Source organism: Amphiura filiformis, chromosome 20 (genome assembly GCF_039555335.1).
Source record: "Amphiura filiformis chromosome 20, Afil_fr2py, whole genome shotgun sequence".
Taxonomy (NCBI): domain Eukaryota; kingdom Metazoa; phylum Echinodermata; class Ophiuroidea; order Amphilepidida; family Amphiuridae; genus Amphiura; species Amphiura filiformis.
In genome coordinates, this window is record NC_092647.1 from 10,236,948 (window position 1) to 10,263,892 (window position 26,945).

At 37.2% G+C, this 26,945-nt stretch overlaps 2 protein-coding genes across 2 annotated transcripts; one reads left to right on the plus strand and one right to left on the minus strand.

Moving 5' to 3' along the window:
• Window positions 1-1,341: 1,341 nt before the first annotated feature.
• Window positions 1,342-26,908, minus strand: LOC140141998 (COMM domain-containing protein 4-like). The gene is made up of 8 exons (XM_072163897.1): window positions 26,786-26,908; window positions 24,892-24,963; window positions 24,301-24,366; window positions 22,095-22,134; window positions 15,011-15,130; window positions 12,949-13,029; window positions 11,395-11,571; window positions 1,342-4,583 (listed from the first exon to the last, which is right to left on the minus strand). Exons 1-8 carry the CDS (start codon window positions 26,786-26,788, stop codon window positions 4,543-4,545), a joined length of 600 nt encoding a protein of 199 aa, XP_072019998.1. The 5' UTR covers window positions 26,789-26,908; the 3' UTR covers window positions 1,342-4,542.
• LOC140142940 (uncharacterized) lies at window positions 17,308-18,346 on the plus strand. The gene is made up of 2 exons (XM_072164968.1): window positions 17,308-17,897; window positions 18,099-18,346. The coding sequence occupies exons 1-2, from the start codon at window positions 17,486-17,488 to the stop codon at window positions 18,344-18,346; spliced, it is 660 nt and encodes a 219-aa protein (XP_072021069.1). The 5' UTR covers window positions 17,308-17,485.
• Window positions 26,909-26,945: the final 37 nt, after the last annotated feature.

The window sequence follows — 26,945 nt, forward strand, 5'->3', positions numbered from 1 at the left end:
AGCAACAAACAACAGCCATTTTGTTCATTCTAATGCATGGATCATGTAGCTATGGAAGTATCTCTGACCATGTGTGAAGAATACTGACCTACCATGTCAATTCAGGTCAGATTTTTGACCACTTTGGAATTGTAATCATTTTCAGTCGCCCTTCCCGAATAGGAATAGCAAGTTCACTGGAGAAGGGAAGGAGAACACATGCACCCAGTAACAGTGACATCTTGAACGGGGACAAACCAAAATATCAATGACTAGACAATGAGCCATATTGGGCTATTCCAGTTGAAATCCATACACTCTCTATGGAAGATGTGACCTTAATATCCAACACAGGGAGTGTGATTTTCAAATGGGATTATCGACACTCCTTGTCTGAAAGATTAAGGTTATGTCTTCTATAGGGGCTGTATGGATAGCCTATGGATTTCAACTGGAGTAGCCTAAGTATACTAAGTAGCCCATTAGTTTCATTCCATAGCTGACCCATCACACGGCAATGAAACCAGAAGTGGGTCAAAACAAGGTAAATGTTTTTGAGCGCATCATGTAGGAGAAATATAAGCTTTTTAACCCTTCCTAGAAAATACCAAATGCCTATAAATGTCAGGAGGTTCAATTCCATGAAGCCCCACCACAAAAGTGCATAAGACGAAGGTTTGGCCTAGTATTCCTATTTCGGACTTCCCAGTGTTGGCAGGGCTATATAGTGCAATGTAATACAGCCCTGTCAACCAAATGGACAATAATAGACACTTCCTTAACTCAATCTCGCATATTGTTTTCCAATATATTTGTATTTTAATGTATTTTAATGTATATATTTCTATAAAAAAGTCAATCACTTTGTGGCATTATTATTGGTAATACATAATCATATTGGACTTTTCCAGTTGAAATCCATACACCCCTATGGAAGAACTTACTCTCCCACACAGGGAGTGTGAATTTCAAATAGAGTTACCTGAATGTGCGACTCCATTTGAAATCTACACTCACGTGTGGGGAAATTAAGTCTGCCTTATATAAAGGGTGTATGGATTTTAACTGGAATAAGTCATAGGGTAAATCAAACATCCCAGCAAACACAAAAATGATCAGTTATAATGTTTTGCTTTTGGTCAAAACATTTTTATGTAATGTGTTAAATTTAAGGTCATGAAAATATTCTTAAAACATTTTATTCTGTCGGTCGGACATCCGGCTATCTCTAGTCTCGGCGCAAACTGCATGTGGCTCACGGTTTGTTGTGTGAACAACAGAAACCGGCTGTGAAGGAGGCTACATAGCGATGTTGCTGGAGTGACATTCAATTTCGGAAAAACGACACTTTCGACCATGGAATTTAATTTTAAGTTTGTCAGTATATAACGGTAAATCAAGTTTCTTTCACTCTGAAGACTTAGAAACGGTTGTTTGATTCCACTGACTATTTGCGATCGAAATTTACATTACACCAATGACAGAAATCATCAACAAAAATCGAATCAGGGACTTGTTTTCACTCGAACATCATCAACCGGAAGTGACGTGACACGGACCGACAGAATATGAAAAAAAAAAAACAACACTACAACAAAATGTTTTAAATGCCAAAATATTATTGCAAAATATATTTGGCAAATGTTGTTTTGTCAACACTTAATAACATTTATATATAATGAAATGTTTTGCATCAAGTTTTCAAAATAGTTTTCTGAATGTTTTTAAAGCATTTTATACCATAACCCTTGACATTTAAACATTCCCTGTAAAAAGTTTCTGTTTGCTGGGATGTTGGTTCATTTTAGATAAACAATATACATTTGAAAACATGCTATGATGATGTACACAAAGGATACAGATAAAAACAATTTTCAGCCAGTACTTGATTTGATTATCTTGTTACACATGTACTTTTCCTCATTGAAACACAAACCTATATTTGGGCAATTCCAATCGCATCATTCCGCAACGCCAAGTTTGCATATGCAAATTAGGTAATTAGGTTTGGAAAAGTTTCTCATACCTTAATCGTTCATTTACCAAAACTAGTTTCCATTATGCTATGTTTGGCTGCTGCATTAAACAGAAATTCATATGCAAACTTCATGTTGCTGAATGATGCGCTTGGATTTGCCCATTTATATCTTAGATGTCAAGTTTCTAAGAAGACTCAATACTTGATCACTTGTGCAGAAACATAATTCTGGTGTGACTGAGTATGTCTTCTTCAGGAGTCACTTTTGCTAAAATGACACCTCTTTCCTAGTTGAAATATTCTATACTCTTCTTCAGTGGTGTTATGACTGATCATGTGAAAGGTACTGACCAAGCAGGGTACGAGGTTTATCTGTTATATTTGCAGATTAATAAATCATTTTCAATTATACACTTAATTACAACAGTGAATTCATTCAAAGCCATAAATAATAAATGTAAAGGGGCATTTTGTGATCCACAATTTCATCCCCCACTTTTCTCAAAAAAAGTTGAGATTTTTATACCACTTGAAATCTCTTGCTATAATGTTTATGTACAAATTTATTTTTGCATATAAATTTGTTTAGCAAAAATATTGGCAAATTTGATTTACATTCTGGTTAACAGAACGAAATTACAACACAGTTGCATATGGAGCAGTGTAATACACATAATCATGCATAACTCACAAACGTGAAATTGGAATCAACAGAAATGTTGGGAATAAGCTGTTTTCATGGATATCTACTGAAAAATGTCATAAGAAAGATGATAGAATCACAAAATACTCCTTCAGCATCAATGGATGTCCGAAAATGGTAGCATCTTAAATAATGTACCAGGAACAAAATTTGCAGAAAGCTGCTGTCTGCAAGTCTAACAACCTCATGTTCAACCACAAATTATATATGCAATAGCCACAAGAGCCGTCTATCGCTTTTAAGTGATTCCCATCGCTTTTCAAATGCATAGACCATATCAGGTCGACTTATGAAAAGACAGATCATGCACCAGCATCAAAATACCCCTGGTGATTTGAACATGTTGACACCACATTCAACATGCTGCACCAAGTCAGAGCAATGCGGTACATGATTTGGTGTGAGCATCATAACACGCATACACCACATGCTCATCAAATGCGTTATCACCAGTGTGTGATTTGTTGCGGTATTTTTGTTTACCATACCCGACATATTTCTGAACTAATTTCCACAGATTTCGAACAGCTACTAAAAAGGTCTAATGCATCAATCACTAAACATTCAAGAGCAAATTCAGCAAGGCAGCTATATGGCACTGGAGCAGAACAGATTACTCTTCACATATAGGCCCAAGATTCCAAATCAAATCCCTTCCAAGACCTGGTCAACAAAAAGAATGATTATTCTTTTCTTGGCCACACTCAAGGAAAATAATAATTTATGACCATACCACTAAGGTAATAGAAACAAATTAGTTCGATCTTTTGATCGCCCATTGATCGATCCTTATTATTTATAAATGAATTAATTGACTATATTGTTAATTGTGATAACATATGAATCTTGGTGCGTATTGATATTGGGCAATATAAATTTTGGATTAATTCTCATTAATTAGAACTTTTAGTTCACTAATAGCAAGCATCGAAGCAGCATTGATGGCCGATCCAAAGATCTAACACATATGGTTCTGATGCCTAACCTTGACAACCAAGGAATATTTAATCACATAACCCGGCTGTGGTCATTGTTGTAAAAATAATAGTTCTCCGAAAATGGTACATTTTATCATAAAATTAAAATATATTTGCAAAATAATAAGAAATCCACTTTGTAAGACCTTAAAGTACTGTAAACTAGAATAATGTATGTATAATCATCAAGATCCATGCAGTGATGCATTTGAGTTCCATCTACCGTATTCATTCCATTGAGTGCCCAGGGGTGCTTAACAAAGTCATTTTGGGTGGGCGCTTACTTTTTACATTGTTAAAGCTGACAATACATGTAGGAAAAAATGGCACAAAATATTTATCCACCATCATTAGTGTGTCATGTTTCAGACCATGTTTCAGATTCACACGGGCAGTCAATAGACTAATATCAGTTTGCTTGTTGTAAAGACACTGGATGGGCGCTTATATGGGTATGGGCGGTTGATGGAATGAATACGGTACTACTGATGCTTTTAGTCAAGTCTGTTTTCTGTCAAAGATGAAAGTAAATCTGGTTGATTTCTTTTTTTTCATTTCATTGATTTAATGTAAACCAAGGTAACAGGTTAGGATGATATGGTTGTGTTCACTTCACTTCACTTATTATGGATGACTCCATTTGACATCTACACCCCCTGTGTGTGAGATTAAGGTCATGTCTACCATAGGGGGTGTATGGATTTCAGCTAGAATAGCACATTGCCGAATAGCATCCAACTGTAAACTGTCCGCATCCCTTTGTGTATTATTCTGTCAATAGAGGGCAACATTACTTATTTTACAATGGAAAGCCATTTGAGATGGTCTCTTCTTCTCTTCAAATCCTATAATATTAGCAATATAAAATTGGTCCATAAAATCAGTCTATTTCAGCAATATACAAACTACACCATGCCTTCCATCAACTTCTGAGTTTGCTTCAATTCTGAAAAACATAAAAAGATACAATATGAAATGAATTTATGCAACTTAACCTCTCCCATAATTATTGAAAACATACTAGATGTACAAGATCAATCATTTCCATAATTGAAACATTACAAATACCAAAATATAACAATACGGTCAAACAAACAAATTATGGAGGAGATGACTATTGAGGCCAGGTAACAACCCACAAGATGCACAAGCCAGGGTTTGTAGGATTTTGGCGCATGTGAAAATGGTTTTAACAACTTTTTTTTTCACTAAGCAAAAACAGTTTAGCTGACACTGATCAATGTTAATATTGATAGCCACTACTTCATGAGAGCTAATTAACATTAATATATATATATCTCCTCAGGAGATCGTTACACCACAGAAACCATTATACCAAAAGCCTCCCCATCTTGGTAAATTAAAACAACATGCACAGCTACATGTACTAGTAAAATAGGAAAAACATCAGTTGCACATACTTGTAATATTTATCATGTACATCTAGAGATTATATTGAGGAGCAATATTCACCACTTTGGATGAAGAAAAAAGGTAAGAGTATTTCTAATATCAAGATACTAGTTTTAAGATAAAGGGTATAGTGGGAGGGTTATGATTAATATTCCAGCAGAAATAGATCCAGTTGATGGTTATGACAACTGAAGTTGATATCACCCATCAAACCAGCACTGAACTATTACTGGTCCATTTTGTTCAAATATGTTCCTTTAAGGTGAAATGGTTAATTATAGGTCTATAGGTGCCTCATCCAACAATGATGATCACCCTTTTTCAATGTCAAATCAATCCATCACTTAGAGAATAAACGATGGAAATTTTTGTTTTTACTATCCTCTAGCGTGTGATAGACGATAGGCAGGTCCAATATTTTGAGTAGTACTACAATAAAAATATTGGACCTGCCTGTCGTCTATCCTAGGTAGAGGATAGTAAAAAAAAAAAATTTCCATCGCTTATTCTCATTCTAATCAGTGAAATATTGAAATGCCCTGGCCTCACGGGTGTCTTCCCATCTTTTCTGGTTTTAATGTTTCATTTTTATTGATAAATAATGTAATATTTAAGCTTGACCGTGACTATGCATTCTGCAAAGTCACTGACCTTGGACCAACGTGTGAGACCATGGACGCATGATTGACAGCTTTGGGACGCATCTGACTTGTTGTTTCGGAGTTCAGTATAGGGCGCAGATCCTGGCATGGCGTATTTTCGATCTTTCTCTATTTTATATAGAAACCAAATTATCCCTTGTTTTGCATTGTGATCTTCTTATCCAAATTAGCGCTGATTGTTTCTCAGGTCCCATTGTTTTCCCTCTCTTGATAGCTTTTGCGTCACCCTTTTCGGCACGTAGAAATGCGGCGAAAGGGAAACGCACTACGCAGTATGGAGACGGGAATATGCAGTGGTTAACTCCACTTTCCGATTGGCTAGTTGTAGTCGTGACGTCGGCTAGTTGAGAGGGCGGGCTTTCATTTGCGTCTCCCTCTCAGCTAGGCGACGACAAGGCATCACTTTTTCAGTTGGAGCTCTTTCATTTCACACGTATATTATTTTCTATGCTGCATTGATGACCGATATGATTTATGGACTATAGACATACATTCACAGAGCGGCAGACTTTGTAATTAGGATTCTTTATGGATAAATAAATTATGTTTTACTGTTGGATATAACATCATTTATCTCTTTTAGCTCCATTTTCTGTTGTCTTCGTTTATTTTATCATCCTTGTCCATTTTGCCCATCTGGTTCTGGGTCAAAGCATTACAATATTATTTTAATAACTGTAAATTTATTTTTAAGCAAAAACTAAGTTACAATCATAAAAACTCCCCTTATTATAAAATGAATGAAACTTGTTTACAACTTCACATATTCTGTTGGGCGTACTGCTAGCGTGAGTATTCCGCACTTGTCTACGCATACAACGCAATACATGTGCGCACCTCTACCAGCATGTTACGTGTTATTTTAAACACGCGTGGTGACGTGGGGTCGTCTACGGCCTGGTAGACAACATCTAAAATCATGCAATTGTCCAATCAGATTATGTGTCTACGAACTAGACCACTCCCACTGACTAAGAATGCATTTTAGGTGCTACTGCAGTTGATAAATGGAATTTCAGTCACAAATTTTGTTAAATAATTTTAATTGCAAATGGCGTACAGAATTCCACAAGTAAAATTAAGTGGCAATGTAACAATAACAGCATTAATTACAACTGCAGACAATCATCAAGCCACGTATCCTAGCAACATGTGCACAGTCCTTTTATTATTAATCACTGTATTGATCAATGCATTGGTATCTTTGCAGGGGTTGATACTGATTATACATCATTTAACTATATAGGTGAAAAAATAACTGGGTTCTAATCCTATAAAGCCCATGCTTCTTTGATTACCCTCACAACTAAGCGATGTCGTTTATTAATGAATAAATGCCATTTGATACATCAAATTTGTTTTAAAACAAAAGTATCTTTAATTTCAGGATTAATTGCCAATTGTTTTGTAAATGACATCAGTGGATGCTGAGCATAGCAGTAACAGCTATTGAGACAAATAATTATTTATTCCCTTCCCACTGTTGCAATGGAATTAAATAGCAACTTGGAATGAAAAGAGCTTTCAATGCATGCATGTTGTAAGTTATAATATTGATGTGATATGTGACTGATAGTATTGCAGATATAAACCTCATTTGTCGCTAAGTGCAGAACTCCTATCTTTTATAATTTGGGCTTAGCTTTTGCTTATCTACTGAAGATAACTCATATTGGATCATGGTAATTTGCTTTCTACTTAAAGTTAGCTCACATTGGGTCATGGTTATTTGCTATCCACTAAAGATAGTTCATATTTGATCAGAGTAATTTGTTATCTACTGAATGTAACTCATATTGGATCATGGTAATTTAAGTCAATTTAATTTGCTATCAACTGAAGATTGCTCATATTCGAGAGTGCCAAGTTGCTATCTACTGAAGATATCTTACATTGGATAATGCGTTGTTAATGTTGATGTAATTTGCTAAATACTAAAGATAACTCATATTGGATCATGGTAATTTGATGTCTACTGAAGATAGCTCATATTGGATCATGGTAATTTGCTGTCTACTGAAGATAGCTCATATTGGATTGTGGTAATTTGCTATCTACTAAAGATAGATCATATTACTATACCTCATAAATATTTATTAGGTAATCCAGACATCTTATTGGTTAATAACGCCAGCGTCCGAGTACGGTATTTTGACTACTTCCCGCACCCATGCAATTACGCGCATGCGTGGAAGTAGTAAAAACTTCCGCCCCCTACTACCACATGGTGTATCGACCCCGCGTGTCACCGTTCCTTTTGACGTAGCATTATGCTACACAACGGCGATTCTGCAGATGCGTTTATCATGAAAATGGCGTCTGCTGCAGTTATTTTGCTGAGATACCGATGGATAATAACACTCGAATTTGACGTTTTATGAAACAAAATGTTATTTATGGAATGTTAAAAAGAAAATTCAAATAATATAGGTCAAAATGTAGATTGAAATCCTCCAAAAAAATCAGGTAAGCAAAGCTTATTTACCAGGCTGGCCGGCTGGCACGTTGACTGGTGTTTGTTTCGCTTTTGTTTACGATTTACCGTGATAGTGAAAATATTTATGAGGTATAGTAAAACAAATACAACATGTTTTATTTGGAAAGTAGTCAAAACTACTGGTCCTCGGTGTTGGATGATTTGACTCCAACACCTCGGGACCAGTAGTTTTGACTACTTCCCCTCAAAACATGTTGTATTAATATTAGATCATGGTTTTTGCTGTCTACTGAAGATAGCTCATATTGGATCATGGTAATTTGCTGTCTACTGAAGATAGCTCATATTGGATTGTGGTAATTTGCTATCTACTAAAGATAGATCATATTAGAGTATGGTTTTTGCTGTCTACTGAAGATAGCTCATATTGGAACTCTGACTGATTTCCATATCGGTGAAAATGTCGTGAAAACCGTTAATGAGGACCCACAAAAATTCCTTGGGTCGCTGATAACGTTTCATGGAAAGGAACAAGAAATTTATGATTATGTCTATGCACAGCTCTATAGTAAATTAAATAATATTGACTCCACTTTAATTACGCAATGAGTACAAACTGGCAATATATATCCGTTACTGCCTCCCCTCCATGAGATTCTGTCTTGCGGTGCATGACCTGACCCATTCTAATCTTGTGCTTTTAGACCGTATGTCCGGGCAGTATGTTAAGAAATGGCTTGGGATTCCAAAACATGGTGCAAATACTGCCCTGGTCCATATGTCCCGAGGGCTTAACATCCAGCGCATTTCTGATGTTTATCGCCAGGCTCATTCCGCATCATATAGTAGATCTAGGTGCAAAGCTGATGAAGTTACTAACCTGGCTCTTGACCTCAAGCTCAACAGAGAATCTACGTGGTCTCGTAAAATTTCCATAACCAACCAGTGTGAAAATGTTCATGCACTTGCTATTGGAGCCCGGTCAACCCCCTTGGAATAAGGTCCAACCTGATGTTAAAAAGATCCTGAAGGAAGAGACGGATAACCACTGGAAATCTGTAGTTGAGCCCCTCTTGAGCCAGGGGAGTTTCCGAAACTGCTTGAAACATGTAATTCGATCTGTCTTGGAAATCCATTATGTTTTCATTACCAAAGGGTGTGCTTAAATTTGCAATCAATGCCTCCATAGATTCCTTGCCATCATTCACCAATTTGAAAAGATGGGGAAAAAGGCTTACGGACAGCTGTCCCCTTTGTCAGGGGAAAGGTACTCTCCTGCACATTTTAAATAATTGCCAAAATATGCTGGACAGGTATCTATGGAGACACAACAACCTCATCCGTATTTTTCTTTCCACATTTCAACAGTCGGAGGCATTTCGTAATTCTCATATTAAAATCTATGCCGATCTGGAAAATTATACCATAGGAGGGGGACCATACCACCCAATATCATTTCCACGTCTCAAAAACCGGACATTGTGTTATACTGGCCTTCTGACAAGCGTAGTCATTCTCTTTGAGTTGTCGGTACCATTTGAACCAAACATCAGTAAAGCTCATTACACCAAACTTGATCGCTATTCTTCCCTGGTTGCCGACATCACTAACGCCGGGTACTGTTGCTCACTTGTTGCGGTTGAAGTAGGCTCAAGAGGCTTCATTGACGCCGACAACAAGAATAGTCTGACTCGTCTGTCAAAAGATCTCAATCTTCCCACAAAGTATTCTGATCTCAAGACCCAGTTGATTAAATCGGCGCTAATGTCATCTTATTCCATTTTCATCGCCAGATATGAAACATCTTGGAATGTAAATGAAATTATTTAACTTTTTCTTCCCGCCATGAGTATTTCCAACTTTGTTTATTTATTTAAATGTTTGTATTTTTGTCCTGCCTTGCCTGCAACCGGAATGGGTTGCAGTAGATCTGGGCTTTATATGTGTTTTTCTTTATGTTGAATAAAGATGATTTATATATATGGTAATTTGCTATCTACTAAAGATAGATCATATTAGATCATGGTAATTTGCTGTCTAATGAAGATAGCTCATATTGGATTGTGGTAATTTGCTATCTACTAAAGATAGATCATATTAGATCATGGTTATTTGCTATCTACTGAAGATCTCTTATAACGGATTGTGGTGATTTCCTAATGAAAATAACTCACATTATATCATGGTAATTACGTAATTTGCTATCTCCTGAATATCATAATAAGTATCATAAATTTTGGGTAAATCGCTGTATTATTACCTAAACAACATAAATGTGACCCATCACATCAAACCAACCACTTGTCTTCAGAAATGAAAATGGAGATTTTAAAACTGCGATAAATTGCTATATTTAGCTTTAAAATGACAACTTGCTTGTTGAAATCAGATACAAAAAAAAAGTTTTTTGAGGCAAAACAAGCTCAAATTTCTTTTTATATTCTTTATATTTTCTCATCTTCTTTCATTGTTATCTGCAAATGAAGCCAGCTGGCAAGTAGTCGGTTTTGATGTGATGGGTCACATATTGCCCTGGCTTACGAGCACAAATTTTTGTATTCGCATCTACCAGCACGTACGAACTTATATTATGAACTTGTTTGAAGCTCACCTGATTTGCAAACAGTCAACTTACCCAAAGAAGATTAATAGGTGATCCCATGATACTAGTGAAACATCCGGGTACTTGAGAACCAGTCTACTAGAAATTTCAATTGAATGAACACAGCTGTCAACAGCATGATGATTCTCTGCGTACACTGTGTGATGAACGCCCGCATGTTCGTAACACGGAAGTGAATCAAACCTTGCCAACTCACTTATGATTGGTTAGTATTTTCATTATTGTATCCATGGTGGTGCATTTGCATTGTGCTTTGAAATATGCGACTTATGAAATCGGTTGCATCGCGGTCAGCTGCTGGTAGCTGTGTCCTTTAATTTTTTTACTTTTAGTATACGGATTTCTCGTACTTTCAGACTTTTATTCCTCATACAAATGTGGGTCGATAGTAACAAAAAAGAGCTCATTTGAACAGGGTACTGGTGTTCTTTTCAGGGATCATCTCAAAATGCTTATCGACCCAAGTTTTGGACATATTTTGAGTGTTTGAAAATCACATCTTTGGACCAGGAATCAACAGTGAAGAATTGTGTGAAACTCTGTGTTTACTAGACTGGTTCTCAAGTACCCGGATGTTTCAGCAGCATCATGGGACTACTTATAAATCTTCTCTGCAACTTACCACTAAGAAATACTCTAAATTTATCAGCAGACATTGCAAATGATGTTGGTTCTACTGCACCTGTGTCTGGGTTTTTCACATGTAATCTGAGCTGTACTGAGGGTTCGTTGACTTCTTGTAACTCGCTGGAACTCAACACATAGTCGACTCGCCAATCTACTGACTCTAACCTTGAAACTGAAACAAGAAAAAAAGTTGAATGGTCAAACAGATGTTTTATTCTGTGAATGATGTCAAACAAGGCTTCCATTCCTTCCCCCACCAGTGTTTTGCAAACAATGCACAGATGCATTATAACATCATGTCTTGTTTGCCGGTATTCATACTTTGCAGTCACCTCAAAATGAGGTTCTACCTGCAAAGTGTGTGTTGCATGTGCGTACGTCTGTCAAATGCATGCTTTAATTACCACATATGCTTTGCAAAGGCCTTCTGCTAGAAACAAAAATGCACTTTTTGTGCATGTGTTTGCAGGAGAACCTTGATTTAGTAGCAACATGGCATATGTTGCTACAAAGGGTGAATAGATCTGGCCTCATATGGATTGCAAGACTTCTAGCAGGTCGACAGTTTTGCTCAGATTTGAGGTGCTCAAGTCATCATTTAAATAGGTACAAGTTGAAGGTCCTCAGTTGAAACATCCTAGGTTTGCACAGCATCATGTATTCATTACCACTATAAAAAAATTACTTAATTCGTGTACATCATGGAACATACTCTTTGCGTGGCTGTGCGTAGTGAGCTGTTGTACGCAGATAACCTCGCAATATGGACGCGTAAAGTAGCGCTGTACGCTCGTGTATTAGCATGATTAATCGCAGAGTAACAAGCGTAGTTGAATGTTCCACGATGTACACAAATTTAATAATTTTTCTATAGCTGAAACTGTGTGTGTGTGCATGTGTGGATGGTTAGAGGGTGCATTTGTAAACATCAGCAGTCAAGGACATACACAAGAAATGTCTAGGTAATTGCAGACACACAGATAGTTGCTAGATTCAAAACAGCATATAAAGAATGCCATTAATCCCATTGGCAGCATTTGCTGGTGTAGGTTTAGGTCTGGACTTTAGGGATAGTAAATACTTGCAGTGGTGGGTTATAGGTCCAGACTTGGAGAGTAAAAATTTGCTGAGTCTGTGGTACTAGTAATGCGAACAAAACTGAAATGTAGGACTTGAGTTGGATAGTAATAACTTGAGCTCCTCCACCACAGTACACAGGTGTCGATTGCAGATGACAAGTTCTAAATTTTCTTTAAAAATTCAAAATAGTTCAGAATTGTACATTTTCATGACCATATTGGAATCAACATGAAAAATGCAGTAAAATGACAAGCATAGCAAATGCAATAAATTATCAATTGCTGGTGTAGGTTTAGGTTCAGTGGTTCTTGAGATCACGCTTGGTATTTTGAAAAAAAAATCTCAAATCTTGCAATATTTATGTTGAAACCTATGATGGAAGCAGAGCATTAAGAGGGTTGGTTGATGTCCATGGTTGCCATTGTGGGTTAATGGGGGGGGGTGCATGCTGTAGTCATGTCTTTCATACCTCTAAAACTTTGTTCTCTGAATTTCTGTTGTAGATCATCATGTTTATCACCATATGCACGACATAATGCTGTGGAATGTTCTGAAAAAGACATTAAACACAAAATGTGTAGTGACAAAATCAGCAAAATCAGAAAAAGTGATGACAAAATAAAGGATGCAAGTTAATTCAATCAGATATTTGCATAATTATAGTTCCTCTCTAAGAGCTTTCTTTCTCATCATAATTATTAGCTGAGCTCTAAATATTTTCAAGGGGTCAGAACCCATATAATACAGTCAGAAAATGAGAAAAGGAAAGAAAAGAGAGGAAGGAAGAAATGAAAAGATGAAATAATTAGCATTAACCCCCGATCGGGGGTGAATGACCCCCTAAATTAACAAAATATTAATTTTTCACCCTCTATATTGGGAATATGTGCAAGCTCGGGGTGAACTCTGACCCTCTACTTTTGGACCTTACTCCTACCCCTGACTACACTGCAAAATATTTTTCACCCCGCGATTTAATTTTCACCCCATGTATTTGGATTTTCTGCAAGCTCGGGAGTGAAAACACGGAAAACAACCCCCAACTTTCGGGCCTTAATGCTATCCCTGGGTCTATCTTTTGGAAATGTTGTCTCTCAATACACTACCCTATTTGACCAACAGACTCCACAATGTGTGAGAGTTGCTACGTGGCCACTTAATGTAACTGCAGATTATTTTGCTTTGTGCCCTGCAAACTTTGATTCAAAGTGTATGGTTGTTTGTGTTCTGCGTGTAATGCACTGTGTCAACAACAAGTGCTAAGGCCTGGGTGCTTAATCTCGCCGATTATCTCTACGGCGTGCCAGGAACCCAAGCCGCAGACACACGCCGATGCGCCTATGCTGAGAAATAAAATACTGTTGCGATATGCACTAACAAAATGTGTGTCTGCCCGATGAAAAGCCATGTTCAGTCACCCGTTCATCGGCTTGATCGGCCCAACTCCTACATTTCTGCGCAACCGCTTATAACACTTGACAACAATACCCTTACAAATTAGTGTCCTTGAGTGCGTTGATTCTTTGCCGGATTATATCGACTGATCCACAAATTGCTCACGGTGAGTAAACTCAAGTAAGTACTACAATAAACATTAATATAAAGGTTTTGAGTAATGAATGGCAAACCGCAGAGCAAGAAGATGGCAAGATGTTGCGAACTCGATGCCCATAACTACTCACGAATTAATTCGCAACCAGGGATATGGCCACACTATATTAATTCATCGGCGTGCTGCGGCTTGAAACTGCAAGCCGCAGGAGAGCCATCGAAATGCTCCGAGACGACGCAGAGGTAATCGGCGAGATTAAGCACCGGGGCCTAAGTGCTACACACACAAACCTTTGAAATGCTCAAGCTAAATTAAGTGGCCACTATGAGTGACAAACCAATATGGCGGATTTGCCATAGCATTATGTATGGTGCAGTTTTGACTCAGTAATCTTTGGGTATATAAGTGAAGACCGAATTAAAAAGACTAGCTGGGTATGACGGTCTGTCAACCAGACCAAAAATGCTGTACTGTGCAGGTCAGCAACCAATCACACCGTGTCTTTGCCCTGATGTCAGAGGCAAATTTTAAACCGGTCTTCAAATATAATATCTTCATATAAACCTCACAGACATTGCAACTCACTGATTTTGATGTGACTCAACAGATATCTTTTACCCAATTTCATGCACTGTAAGATGGGTGCTTAAATTTGTCCGATGCACATGTGTAAAGACAGCAGAGGATGCTAATTACACTCAGTTTCAGAGAAGAACTGCAGTCCCTTGTTCAGATTGATGCAAGCGCCCTGTTAATGACGTGACATACGGGGTGCTTTGTTTGCGTTGACCAACATTTTGATGCGTAATCGACCAATCAGATTACCGTGTCTGTTGTTATGATTGTCAGACGGTTGAATCGGTCAATCAGAACCCTATTTCCATGTTAACGCTGTGCACGGTCTAAAATGTAAACAACTGCTGTTCTTCTCTGGTAGAAACTATAGTGGAGAGGCACAGGTCAAATATATGGTACTAACCTTTTGGTAGACCTAGTTGTTGTAATTCATTAGACAGTGAGTCTCCATCAACATTGTATTTAGCTGCACTAGTCAGAATGAAACTCAAGGCTGCAATGCTGGCTTTAACATCGCCTTCCTCTGTAAATAAAATAATAAATAAATGTAGCATAGCCAATGTTTATAGCACAAAATCTATAGAGGGATCAATAACACACCATTGCTCTTTAATTTACATGTAATTGATGAGACTGACATCAAAATATAAGTTCAAAATCGAGAATCTTGTAGAATTTCACAGCATTGTTTCATCTTGTGTAGCTTGTAATACATTGTGTATAAATTTATATTGTGTGTATTTTGTATCTTTTGTTGTGTAATTGTGTAACATATTCTGAGGAGGCGAGTAAATTTTGTCTTAAATTAAGCACATATCTCAGTTTAATTTAATATTAGAGTCATGCGGTAGCATGACCAGCAAGTTTTAAAAAAAACGACTGATAAAGAAGGATAAACAGATGCACCGCAAGACTATATTTACACGGAACAAAACGCTATTGTTCTATGCTATTTTTCGCTGGGTACAAAATATATCTAAAACCATGCTAAATCTTATTTACTGTCCAAAGTGTCATATTTTAATAACTCATTATTTCAAAAAGTTACACCAATCTTACAGTCAATCCGATTGTTTGATAATAAACAAACATTCTTGCTTTATTTCACGCGGTATTTCATAGCCAAAATTAGTGGCAAATCATAGCTAATCATACTGATATCCACAATCTTTCGACACTGCTACAGCCATACATGGCTGTCACTGTCCCACTACTTTTTCAGATTCACTTTCAAATATACCCTAGCATTTTCCTGGATACCCTACATACAAATGCTGGATCCCATTCGCCAACAAATCAAGTTTTTCACAATTCTTTTATTCTTTCCGGACCACAGCATACATTCATATTAATAAATACTCAACTTTCACACCTCGTTATATCGGTACGTCCCTGTGGCGAAGCGGTTAAGGCCATGGACTTCTAATCCATTTATGAATTTTTGCTCAGGTTCGAAACTTCCTACCACTTTTTTTTAAATGTTTTATTAACCAATTTATTGTCATAAATAAAAAATAACACCATTTCGAACATCCACTGCTATTGTGATATTATATTTTTTTCATCAAACAAACATGTTTGATTTTTTAAATTCACATTTAGGCCTAGGCTTAGGGCCTACTTTCACCATCCAGATGCTTTCACCATGCCTGACTATCATGACATCTTCGTCATTTAAAACACATTTATCAGTGTCTCTGTTCACAGCTCAGACTGAAATTATATTTGGAATCAATATTAGAAATTGTCACAAATTAAAATCACAAACCGCGAAAGATCGCCAACAAGTGCTACTGAACATTGATATTGAGAACCACAAACCGCGAAATTTGGATATCCAACAACATTGCCCCGTAAGGCTACAAAAAATCACACACCACGGAATATGGCTATCCAACAAGCTTAAACTATAAATTAAGCTCCCGATAGAGGGCAGGGCATGAAGGGAAATTAAAATCACAAACCGCGAAAGATCGCAGACAACCGCCGCTTAATAGGGATATCCAACTAGATTGCCCCGCAGGGCTACAAAGAACCACAAACCGCGAAATTTGGATATCCAACCAGATTACCCGCAGGCCTATCGATTATAAAGAACCACAAACCGCGAAATATGGATATCTAACAAATTAAGACTTCAAACCGCGAAAGATCGCCAACAACTGCCGCTCACTATTAATATCCAACTAGATTGCCCCGCGGGGCTATAAAGAACCACAAACCGCAAAATTTGGATATCCAACAAGCTTAAACTATAAATTAGCTCCCGATAGAGGGCAGGGCTTGATGAGGGAAATTAAAACCACAAACCACGAAAGATCGCCGATAACCGCCGCTTAATAGGGATATCCAACTACATTGCCCCGCAGGGCTACAAAGAACCACAAACCGCGAAATTCGGATAGCCAAGTAGATTGCCCCGCAGGGCTACAAAGAACCACAAACATTAAAACACAAGTATCTTGCCTAGTCGGGGCATTTAGACGCTTATGCGCATTTACCAGTTCCGACTTGAACTAGGACTAAATCGGACTTACTCTCTGTGTCGCTCTGGCATTGTCAACATTGGGTGTGTGTTGTTCATAAACTGCTCCAAAAAAGAAACTTACCAGGTAAGAAATTTGTCTGTCAAATTCAAACGACAAATTGTGTTACACTAAATGGGATATGAGTGGAAGCAGTGTTAATTTCTGTAATTTTGACACCTCATTTGTTGCAAACGGATGAGTATTTTTGAAGTTATGCTTATTTAACCGAACCTATCCACTGGAATGAAAGTTGCACTCATACCACTTGAGATGGTTGGCAGTATACAGGTGTAATCAGTGCTCTCCTCTTCTTCTTTGCATGACTAACTTTCCTATTGCTTCTTGTGAGGATGAAGAATGATCAAAGTTCAATGACAATTGTCCTTATTCAATCATCTGAAGAAATTAAGTCGAATGAAAGAATCAATATGATGACCATGGATTTAGGGGACCTTGGGTGTGTCCAGAGTATTGCGTTCATGTGGTCGTTGGTTCAAGACCTGACAAGACCAAGCAATATGCCTAAATTAAGTGAAAATCAGAGATGGCTTTTAAATGGAATGTTAGAGGCCGGTCAGAGCGTGTCAGAAACTGCACGAACGCTGAACGTGGCTAGGAGTGTTGTTCGAAAGTGGCGGGACAGACGTCAACAGCCTGGTGGTAGTCTGAAAGATTTTGAAAGAAGTGGCAGACCACGAGTTACGTCAGCCAACCAGGATGCATCAATCCTAAACAAGGTTGAAGCCAAGAGAACCATGACAGGTGAGTGTAGATTTTGTTTGATTATCATCCCGGCTTTTTTTCTTCACAAACAATGTTTTGCTTGGTTATTTGTTTTATGCTCTTTGCAATGTGTTGCAGTTCATGTTTGATTAATCCCATTTTTTTCAGGAAACCTGACAGTTAAGAAAAGTTTTGTGATCATTTTACTTAATGATTTCTTTCTCTTTTAATGTCTTGCAGCTCGAGAGATACGCCGAAGACTACACAGGAGACGAGGACAGCGACCAGGACAGATCTGTTACCAGACCATCAGGAACAGGATCCGCGCCTATGGTATGCGTTCTCGTAAACTTCGGAAGAGGCCAGGATTACTACCGAGACATCGTAGAGACCGGAAGCTTTTGCAAGGAGACATCGACGGTGGAGTAAATGCCGCTGGTCCAACGTCCTGTTTACCGATGAATGTCGTGTATGTTTACGCTGGTTAGATGGGAGACGAAGAGTTTGGAGAAGGGTCAATGAGGATATCGGAGAAGAGGGATACAACAAGCGGAAGCGATGGGAGGAGGAGCCTGATGATCTGGGCGGTATCGGAAGTCACGGGAAGACTGATTTGGTGATCGATTCGTGGTGGACTGAATGCGGATCGCATGCGTGAATGACATTGTCAGACCACATGTCGCCCCATACCAAGCAGCGGTCGGTGCGAACTTCGTGCTAATGGACGACAATGCAACACCCCATCGAGCGCGGGTAACCAACCAGTTTCTGAACAACCAAGGAATTCAACGTCTTGTGTGGCCTTCAAAGTCCCCAGATCTCAATCCACTGGAACATCTTTGGTCCCATCTGAAGTACCGCGTGAACAAACGCATCAAGCCAACAACAACTTTGGTCGGCCTAGAGCGGATACTGAGGAGAGAGTGGGCGGCAATTGAACAGGTCAGGATCGACAGATTGATCAACAGCATGCGTCGCCGGTGTTTGGCTGTCATTGATGCAGATGGTGGACACACCAGGTATTGAAGACTGTTAAGATGGTTCATGTGAGGAAGGTTTGAGCAGGAAAGTGTGAGTTGACAAAGAATAAAAGTTCTGAACATCCTTTCATGTGTCTGTTTATTGTGTGAATTCATTGGGGCGGACCTGCAACTTTCAAATTTGATAGTAGGCTTGTTCAAATGAGCATAACTTCAAAAGTTTTGATCTGTTTTGCGACAAATGAGGTGTCAAACTCAGCGTAAATGTACACCGCTTCCACTCATATGCTATTCAGTATAATACGATTTGTCGTTTGAACTTGACAGACGAATTTCTTACCTGGTAAGTTACTTTTTGGGACCAGTTTATTTACATTTTCTTTACATATTTACGTTGCCTTGATTAATTAAAGTACTAGTATATTAAAATGTATATTGAACATTGTACGCCTCTTAACATTACAGTCACGTGTGACGAGCAAGTTTTAAAAATAAACGACTGATAAAGTTTTGTTTAATTATTTATTGTCATGAATCAAGAATAGCAACTTCAAACATCTATTTTTCGTTTTATTCGTTTTATGGAGCACTTCGTAACCTGATGACTTTCCAAGCTTGGAGCTGCTTGGCTATATTCATAAAAAGAAAAGAAATCTACCAAAAAACGTTGACAACGTAAAGAAATCAGCAAGTTTAAAAAACCCACCTCGGCTCACTTTTTGAAATTTGGTCCCATTTTGAACACCAACAGCAAATCAGTGTTTTTATTTTATTTCAACAGAATACAGCGTTTCCAACAAGATTACAAGCCTGCTTGTTATTCGTTTAATTCAATCATTGATCATGATTATTATAAAACAAAACACAATAGGATATTGGCTTACCATGCAAGAACAAGATAATAACCTTTCAGGTCGTTCCAGAAAGCTTACAAATTAATATCGCATCTGCACATTAAAGATACATAACACTTCTGGAAATGTTTTAGATTTATATAAATATGACAAAGTTTAAATCAGTACCTTTTACAAATGGGACCAAGTTTCAAAAAGTGAGCCGAGGTGGTTTTTTTTAAACTTGCTGATTTCTTTACGTTGTCAACGTTTTTTTTGGTAGATTTAATTTACCCATCATCTGATTGATATTGGACTATTCCAGTTGAAACACATTCATGTACACCCCTATGGAAGACATGACCTTAATCTTCCACACAGGGGGTGTGAATTTCAAATGGAGTTACCTGAATGGGTGGCTCCATTTGAAATCTACACTTCCTTGAAGTCATGTATCCCATGGAGGGTGTATTTCAACTGGAATAGCCCACTGTCCATCCTAATTTGACCTGTCAGTTATTTTTTTGATTAAAAAATGATTGGAATCAGCATGAAGTACAAACACGCCTAGTATTGGTTCAGTGAACATATATCAAAACTGGGACTTTTTATGTTGAAGCCTATACAACTGGCACAGTAGACTTCGATAACACGTTGAGGTCTATGAGGTTCAATATGTGCTGCCATGACCTTGCTTTGTAAACATGATCCCAGACTTTCTCAATTAATTATAATTTAGCATCTCCCCATCCAAAATGATGAGCAAACAGGTGGTTGCCACACTGGGGGACGATAACAGTGTACAGTGGAAAATGTCTGCACTTTCTGCGGTTAATTTTAGAAATTCAAATTAAAGTATTTTTTACCCATAGCAGGAATTTCTTACACGGGTACCGAAAATAAAAATAAAAAAAAAATTTTAAAGTTTTTTTTTTCGGTTTTGTAGTGTCTCTGGACCTAGACCTAAATATGCTAGGATCATTCATGGCTGACCTAAATTTAAAAAAAATAAAAATAAAAAAAATTTCAAGATGTTTTGTATTTTTAATATGAAAATTGATAATTTGTATTCATGTCATAGTCTATTAAGGGATCTAAAATGAGCGTTTATTGCGTTTCGACAGTATTTTTTGTGGCACTTGAGAGCACCTCAGACCTATCGAATTGTATTCTGAATACTGAAGCATGTCTTTCTGATATCAAATAATTTTCATTTTTGAAAATCACACTATAGTACAAATTTTATGACAAATTATAAAAATTTGATATTTTTCGAATTTTTGATATATACTGTAACAGTCCTCGAAGCAAATTATATAAATCTAATGATATATTCTTAATGTGTATGTAGCAGGGAGGAAAAGCCGACGGTCAATTGAAAATTTTGACCTTTCATATTGAAGCTATGGATTTTTTCCCCAAAAGACCTATTTTTTTTTTTTTTTTTTTTTTAAAAAAATCCATATCTTCAATACGAAAGGTCAAAATTTTCAATTGATCGTCGGCTTTTCAACCCACCTACATACACTTTAAGTATAAATCATCAGATTTATAAAGTTTACTTCAAGTACTGTTAAATATCAAAATATCAATTTTTAATGATTTGCCATAAAATGTGTATTAAATTGCTAATTTCAAAAATTCAAAATTATTTGATATCAGAAGGACATTCTTCAGTATTCAGAATTCAATTCGATATGTCTGATGTGCTCTAATGTCCCAAAATAAATACTGTCCAAACGTTCATACCCCAGCCCTTAATGATTTCAAATGGAATTCCTGCCCGGGTACTCGGCTACCCGGGTGGGACTCGAATTCCTGGGACTCGGTCCCTACCTTAGTAACTACGTACTGTCTCACCCCCTCTAGCAATTCATCTTTTTAGTGACATTCAAATGATTCAATGCTTACATGAAGGCAGTTGTAGACCCCCTCATCCCCAGATGAAAATATCAGGTATTTCTATATCAAATTATGCAATATTTAAACACTTGTTTTCAAGATATTGTACGCCTTGGACTTTCTACATTGGATTTGAAGGGTACGAATATATGAAATATATACAGTCTACTTGTTTACGGTAGTGAAAATAAAGTAATTTAGTGTAGGTATTTGACAAAGCAAACCTGATCAGAACTGATGACACTACGGCAGTATTCCAAATAGCGCACGCCACTTGTGAGAGCGTCCGGGGGCTGCCCCCTGCGGGACTCCGCCCCTGGACCCCACACCAGGAGCCTTAAGGCATCCCCTATACATGCTGCGCTCGCTCCCATTGGATAGAGGCACTTCAGGTTCATTTCATTTCAGACAGTGGCACTTCAGAATATCCATTTGAGAATGAAGGCATGTGGTTCACTCATCATTCACACCTACATGTAATGTTATAAATCAATCAGGTCTGATCCATTTTAAAATCTTACCATATTTTGCATCTGATGTTAACTTGTACACTTTTTCATACTGTGGGAAAATAAAATTAAAATTAAAATAATGGCAAAAGGTCATGTTTTTTAAGGTGGGACCCAATTGTGTCACATCTTGCAATTTGTCAAAAATCAACTCCTTTTTTGTATTTCTGATTATATTTCAAAAAGTTTTCACCCAAACTAGTAAAAGTATACATTTTTAGAAAGCATATATTGTCATGATTGCAAATCTGTAAAGTTTGAATGGATATACAGGGTGTACCAAAAAATATACAGGGTGATTCCATTGAAAAATACCGAAAAAATTAAATTTCTTTACCGCTCCAATATTTCTACATAGTACATTAAATTGGAAAATGAACTTGATATTTGGAATGTACACAGTTAGTCCTTTCATTAAATGTATAGTCTGCACTATATTTGTTAAGTCCATTGTGTTATACAGGGTGTGAAAAAAAGTTGTAAATTAATTTTTTTAATTTATGTAAAATTTCCCGAAGTGCCATTAAATTTGGAAGATATATTCAAAATAGTTTACAGAATTGCTATAATATCAAATTTAAATATCCAATTCCTATATAGGGTGTTCCAAAAATCAATATTCAGTGAATAATTAGTAACAAAGGTACATGTACAATACATGTACATTAACAATAACCAGAGATCAATATGTCATCAGATTAAATCCTTTGACTGTAATAATCTCCTTTTAGAAGATTTATTTCATATTTCAAAGATAAAACAATATTGAAATTTATTTCATTATATGCATGCATGCATGCAAAATTAAAGCCCATTGTATTGTATGACCCACATTCCACTGCATTAATTAAAAGCTTGTTAAATCCTTAATTACTAAGTTCATTAAGATTAACTAGGCAATTATAGTTATAGAAAGTTAAAAAATAAGATTAACATTATGCAAAATGCATTTTTACTTCTACTAGGCAACAAAGTGCATAAATTTATAAAATGAACATCAACTTCCCATTGGAATTACACAGAGCTCCTCCGCCTCCGGCTCCTCCACTTCCGCACCACCCCTGACTAATTAACTTAATTAAGCTGTTGTAATTAACTAATACATTTGTTTAATTGTATTTGTTATTAATTCATTAGATTAATAATTTATCTTCAAAATAAGACCAAAACCATTTGTTCATGATGAATTTTAGCAAAAATATAGGAATAAGTAGACAAAATGATTTAGCAAAATGTGACAGCACCACCTTTTTTAGGGTCCCAGTATAAAAAACATGACCAAATGTATGTCAGATGAAAGAGGGATAAGAGCAATTTTCAATTAGAAGTTTTTTACATCATTTACAAATGATACAAAGGATATCTGGTTACTGAGTTATGAGCAATTTATCAATGGCTGAAAAAATATAGAAAGAAAGAATTTGCACGCTGTTTTTGCCAATATCTAAAAAAAAAAAAAAATAAATATTAGTGACATCCAACTCATTGCCCTTGATCATGTAACATTTCTACTTATTTTGGAGGTTGATTACATTTCATAAAACATTGATACACACAATGGATGATATAGGAGCTGGAATTAAATGGCCATTTTCTCTGTTTTACCTCATTTGTTTGGCCTGAAATTAAAAGTGCACATATCTGACTGTAAAAACCAACATCTTTGGGAAAAAAATGAAAATCTATTTTTAATGCAAACCGCATATGTGTGCTTTAAGTGTCCTTGCTATTCGGGAAATACATTTAAATTCAGGAGCAAATCGCCCTTAGCTGTGTATTTTCAGCCCTGAAGCTATCATTATACTCCCAGGGTTATGTCGCCAGCGTACAGACAAATTGCCCTTCTACGCTTGTGAAAATGCTCTTGCGGGATTAGCTTAGTGTTTGCGATTTGAATCTGCCACTACGAAATCCAACATGGCGTTACTCTCAACTTGAGATGAAACAGACTATAGTCTTTGGACTGTCCCTAGGGGTATCAAATCTGAAATATGACTCTCTCTCTCTCATATTCCAAAAGCCCCTTCTAGTCCTGCTAGGGGTATCAAATCTGTAATCACAGTTCTGCTACAGGTATCCCCAGCATCAAAGAAAATCCCACTACCAATATCTTTAGCATGTCTCTCTTTCGAGTCTCATCCCAACTGCTGCAAAAAGAACCTCCTCAGGGATTATACTACACTCGTCGGTTGTCACTCGGCATATTTGTTATACTCACATTAATTTCATCGCCAAGTAAATTCTTTATGACTTGTATGCACAGCTGTTTCATTTTGATTGAAGTCTGGAAAATGAAATGCAATAAAAAATACAATCATGCAATTTTTACAACTCACTACAGAAATGGGCAGTTGAAATCCATACACCCCTACAGGGTCTTAGCCTGAAATTGAGGTTTGCCCATCATTTGATTAAAAGAGCCTGTCCTAATTTGACCAGACTTCTACAGCCCATAGGGGGTTCAAAGAGTACAAATGTGTTGCTATGGCCTTGTTTTGCAAATCTGGTCTACTACAAACTTGCTCAATAGCCTTTCTCAATGAGTCCACCTACAAATAACACAGCATCTTTCATTAATTTTGCCTGTCCCAGAAGCACTGCACCCCTGTGAAAGAATAAACAACCTTAAAATCTTCCACATAGGAAATGAATTTCCCCATTTGAAATTTACACCCTTGTGTGGGAGATTAAGGTCATGTGTTGTATAGGGGGTGTATGGTTTGTTCTTTACAGCTGTTCACAAAAGTTAAAAAAAAAAAAAAAAAAAAAAAAAAAAAAAATATATATATTTAAATAAAAGCAAACTTACAATCTTCGATAATATGCTAATTTCTGCCAATACCCAATCAGGACAGTCAAGATCTCCACAAAACCTGAACCTCTGTGAAAACAAATATTGACATGAAAATATTATTTTTCCATTTTCAGAAATGAAATCAAATATAGTGTTATGCTGGTTTCATACTTTCTTGCCGCTTGCAAGATGATTTTACTTCACTGCGCAGTCGCACCAAAAATGCTAGCGGTGACCAGCGGCAAGCCAATATATCGATCACTCCACCGCTTTGCCGCGGCAGGAGCACCACTGGGAGTTGAATTGAAGTCAACTAGGAGCGGTGCCGCTCTGACGTATGACTGAGAACAAAATGCAATTTTGGAGCGGTGCTGAGCGGCAAGAGTGGCTTTCAGAGTCATGCCGCTACCGCTCAGCGGTGTGCCGCTCCGCTTGCATCGGCAAGCGGCAGGAAGTATGAAACCAGCATTAGAGTTCAAATTGATAAGGGGTGAAAAACTGAATGCTCTAAATAATTGGAGCGCCGTTGTGTCCATTGACATGTACATGTACTTCTATAGCGAAATTGTGAACTTTCTCAACATAACATATATTGGTTCATACCATTGAGTCGGTCGGAGCCGGGAGTTTCAATTATCATGATTATTGGAACTGGCATGACTGGGACTGAGGTAGACTCGCTTGCCAGACCTATATACGCCGTACCGGGTACCTATGTATATTTAGGATTTAAAATTTCATCAATGTATAAAAATGTAGTACGTACCGTACTATTACGCTGACTTTCGTATTCGCTGAGGAGGACAATTTCGACCTCCTCGTTTGCTTACAAACATAGAGGTAGACAAAAGGCCTGTCAAAACTGTTCCGTTTGTCCAAATACTCAAGTATCAAAAGGAATGGTCCACAATAGAGTGATTCACGCAACATGAATAGGGGATTAAAAAACTGTGAAGTAGGACCATGTCCATGTGCTTCTTTTGTTGAATTTGCCATTAGATTTCGAATGGAAACAGTTCAGACCCAGAACACGATCATGTCAGAAATTAATATTTTGTTCTGGGTCTGATTATTCGGACTAATAAAAATGGTACCAACGTTATTGTGCTTGCTAATTTAAGACTCGGTTGAAACAAAATTAAGGATCGATTGCATTTTAGTGTCCAAAAAGGCAAAATTATCGTCAAAGTTCTGCCGAAATCTGCACCCTTGTGAAGGGTTCAGAATTGAATCGAATAAAATATCCGATCTTTGCGATCAAAAACATAAAATTACAACTTTTTTTGTATGGCAAAAGACATTATTACCAAACAAGAATAGAAAATTCGATGTCAATTTCTCAAAATATTTAGAGAATAAAAGATAGGATTTTGTCTTTTGCCTATCCAATATCGTGTCATAATGGATGGGCTGGCCAATATTTTGAGTAGTGGAAGCCGGCGCAGCCGGTATCCACTACGATAAAAATATTATCTATATATATTATCGCGCGATCATTGAGGAGCAACAAGCGTGCCGCCGTTGCGTGGCGGCGCGCGCCCTGACTAATATCACTATCAACTATTGTGAGATATTATACACCAGAAAACCAATCAAATTACGTGAATTCTTTACAAGACGCACCCATTGAATAAGATTGATGAAATAACGCTCACCATGCACCAGCCAGATATTGAGAAAGTACGCAATCCAATTCCCATTCAAACGTGTGGGAAACTGAAAGTGCATAATCCCCACTAGACAATGCTAGACTGAGGAGGTACTACATCATGAACCATAATTTATGATTAGCATACCTATCAACACATGAACATTAATCAAGAATGCATCTCATTTCTGCATGTCTGGAGCTGTCAAAATTAGGTAGAACATACAAGTTGTTTGAAACAATAAAGTAAATGAATCTTACCATTTTCACTTATATTTCAGGGCCTAGTAAACTGCTGCGAATGGTAAACACGGAAGAAAACCAGAATCAGATGATTATTTGACCTCAGGTGAACTTTGACTGCGTTTCTAAAACACGAAAACATTAGCTAAAATCAAAAGAGACATGTCAGTAAAATACA